General features: G+C 27.7%; 1 protein-coding gene across 1 annotated transcript; it reads left to right on the forward strand.

Moving 5' to 3' along the window:
- Window positions 1-1452: 1452 nt before the first annotated feature.
- On the forward strand, window positions 1453-2379 carry LOC124844875 (non-specific lipid-transfer protein 13-like). The gene is made up of 2 exons (XM_047321891.2): window positions 1453-1951; window positions 2086-2379. Exons 1-2 carry the CDS (start codon window positions 1584-1586, stop codon window positions 2093-2095), a joined length of 378 nt encoding a protein of 125 aa, XP_047177847.1. The 5' UTR covers window positions 1453-1583; the 3' UTR covers window positions 2096-2379.
- Window positions 2380-3749: the final 1370 nt, after the last annotated feature.

A 3749-nucleotide genomic window follows, 5' to 3' on the forward strand; every position in this document is an offset into this window, starting at 1 on the left:
ACACGTTAGCAAAAAGATCAAATCAAACGGTAAGAATCTTTAAAAAAAGTACTAAAAAACTAAAAGTATTTTTTCGGTATTAATTTTTAAGAAAATCAAATATCTCAACAAACACTTTAAAATAAAAAAAAAATGTTTAATTTGACATTTACAACGAAAATTGAATTCATGTGAGTCTTTTTCTTTTCTGCTGGACCAATTTTTATCAGAAACAATTTTACCTTTATTTTCACTAAGTAACAATGAATAATGTATTTTACATTGTCTAACTCATCTAAACTAGTCACCTCCGACGTTATCTCTTCGCGTCTCATCAATAATTAAATTCTAATGTTAATCACATGCTTACGAGCTAAATGGTATAGAAAATTAAGCTATAGTTGTAACATCAACAAATTAATAATTAGAGAATGAATAATGTCTTTTATTATTTATTTTTGAAGTCGGTCTATAATGATATTATTAGGTCAGTTACTCTTTATTTAAGGTATTATTTACTTTGTGGTATATATTCTGTTATAATTTTGTTTTCAAAAAGTGTTTCGAAAAATTAAAAAAAAAATAAATGTTTTAAATTTTAATTTCTAAATAATACAAAAGTATTAAACGTAATAAAAAAAAATCTCTATTCATGAATTTTATCCGTTTATAAATAATTTCACTATATGATATTCTCTAGCATATTGGACTTCCGTATGTAATGTAATGTGTTAAAAAAAGTACATTCTAGTTCATTAACTTGATTATCATAATACCAAATTAATATGTTGGTTATCCAATTAGTTTAGCTGACGTGAACCACTTCACCATCTCATCATAATCATAAATAACACTACATTCCTTTCCAACTTCACCACTGCAATGATCCTTCTTTTATATAGTTCCAGTATAATAAATAAAATATTTTTTAACACAAATATATTTTGTTTATGTGGTGAGAAATTCATCTCGAACCATCGCAAGCAATGCACCGACCATCAAAAGCATATCCAGATCGCTATAATGTAGAACCCATAATGCAGTTGTTAAGAGGTTACTGTCACATGATTGTATAAGCACAACAACAGCCTTTATACAAATGGAAGATGGTGAAAGACGAAAAAGGAAAAAATATATAAATATTGATCGGGTTTTGTTAAATTCTGAGTCTACCTTGCCTTCAATTATCAGTAAAGAATGTGAAGGCAACTTGGGTGAGAATGTTGTCTGCATAATGTTGTCGTGGTTAACAGAATCTACCAATATGCAATGGCAGTAACATTTGGTACAAGCAATTGGAGTTGTTATTTATTTGCATTTTGGAACAAAATACACTTTACATGAGTTGGTGTGAAGTGTACAATTGAACCACTTTTAAGGTTTTAAGGAACATAAATGTGGCATGTTTGATTTCAGTATTTCCAAAATAAAAAACCAGCTTATTCTATGAGAATGCGGGTGTTACCAAAACAGGATCCACATTAAATATAATTCAGTAATATAGTGTTTTTGCTGAAATTCAGTGATATAACAGCAGCTAAACAGCAGGTCTAGTTATTATAAATGAATGAAAACCGTTCTAAGCATTAAGCTGATTTTGCACAATGACTATGGTTGGTATCCTAGTACTAGCACTATGTCTGGTTTCTGCATCAGACATGGGTGAGGCAGAAGAAGTTATGGCCTCTCCAATCTCTGTTTGTACACCAGTATTTGAATACTTCCCCTATTGCTTGGAATTCCTTGTGGGGGATCCAAATTTCAGCACGCCCTCAAGAAAATGCTGCCAACATGTGATGGAGCTTAACACATTAGCCCATCATGGGATTGGTCCCAAGACCATTTGTTGGTGCATTGAGATCATGGTTAAGGGAATGACACCACCATTGCTGCCCTCCAAGATCCAAGATCTTCCCCATATGTGTAACACCACTCTCAGCTTTCCCATCTCTGACAGCATGAATTGTTCCAAGTGAGCAACTTCAAACCAAAACCATTCAATTTTTCTTTCCTCTATTAAATCTTACTATGTTGTCTCAATTAAAAAGGAAACTGTCTTGTTATGTTCTTCGGTTGACTGATTATTGGATATTCCCTTTTTGGCAGGGTGAGTTAGGATATACCATGATCTGCAATAGAATAATCATCCAGGAGGCTCTTGACAAATGAATACGAGACACATGTTGGAGTTAATAAATATTAATCAATGGTGTTGGAAGATATTATTAGAAGCCTTAGAATACAAAGTGGAATTATAATGATGTTACATATATTTGTCTTGTCACCCAAGTAGTTCCAGAAAGATAAAGATGTTCCTTGCAACTGTAGTTAAAGATAATAAAGCAAACTAAATCTCAAAAGCAAAAAGAAAGGGATTCATTTTCTCCTCTCAAAATATATAAATAAAAAAAGTTTATCCATATTTTGGAAACAAATATAGAATTTTGTACTTATCCATTCAATTATTGGCTTCTGTAAAAATATTTTTTTATAACCATTGACTTGCACTTAGTGATAAATGGCACCATAAGGTGCAGGTGATCAATTTTGACTAATTAAAGTTGAACTAATTTTTATGCAAAGTCAAAGTAGAGTCTTGTAAAAGAATTTGAAAATATGATATCATCAAGAAAATTATTTACTATGAAAAGTTTATGAAACTCTCATATCCATTCTGAAATAATTACCATTTTCATAGTTTTTATTTCAAAATATTTTTCATTCATAATGTCAAAAGTGCTTTTTTTTTCACTTTATTATTTTTATTTTACGTTAATGTTTTAATAAATGTATGAATCCAAAATATTCTAATTTTAAAAATATTTTTATAATTTAACTTTTATTAAATGCTCGTGCAAATGCATAATTATAGGAGATTACCTTTTTGGTGGAAATAATATATTACTCTCTAACATAACAGGTTAAAAAAAACTCGTGAGAGAATAAAAGAAAAATAATATCAATAATCACATTAATTTGGGTTGCCAAAAGGAGATTAGTTGAGAATTAAAAGAAAATAAAATATTCTGAGTAATTTTTAATTATAAAAGCACGCCTAGAGAGGGATTCATGTTATAGGTATGAGGTTGATTTCTGAATTTTTATTTATAATTGTTAAATTATATTAAATAATTTTAAATTACTATATTTACAATACTTGAATGCTATATTAATAAATTTTATTTTATGATTTTTTATAAAATAATAATTTTAAAATTTATTTATCTTTTATTTTTTATATGTTTTATTTTCATTTTTAAACTTTTTATTTAAATATATTGAAAGTATTTTATCTGTTTTTTATTATCTTCGTTGAAAAGAAAATATACTTTTGAGAAAATAATCGAATAATATTTTTATATATCTGATATTTACTTTAAAAAATAGTTATTTATGTTGTAGGACGTACAAATAACCATTGAATATTTTTATCACTCAGTTTTATGACCATCTTTACAAGATGTATTGATTGCTTTTATATCATCTAACCACATAGTAACTTCATTAGCTAGTTAATCATTCATTCATATTATTGTAATATATTATTAAATAATTGTTAAAATATTAATTTTCTCTTTTAGTATAAATACGAAAATTATTTATTGTGATGTGAAACTAAAGCTATAAGAATGAAACAAAGCCTACTCATTAACTTCATTTGTCATGTATCTAAGTTAGGTCTGATTTAAAATAATCATTTTAATAATAGTTCAAAAAATTAGAGACAGCATAGTCCTTGTGATGAGTAGGATTAACCCACCAACTTACTT

This window comes from Vigna umbellata, chromosome 9 (genome assembly GCF_029865625.1).
Source record: "Vigna umbellata cultivar VRB3 chromosome 9, Vumbellata_1.0, whole genome shotgun sequence".
Lineage (NCBI taxonomy): Eukaryota > Viridiplantae > Streptophyta > Magnoliopsida > Fabales > Fabaceae > Vigna > Vigna umbellata.

Excerpts from the sequence above, each read along its gene's own strand:
- LOC124844875 (XM_047321891.2), top strand. The coding sequence starts at position 1,584 with ATGACTATGGTTGGTATCCTAGTACTAGCACTATGTCTGGTTTCTGCA.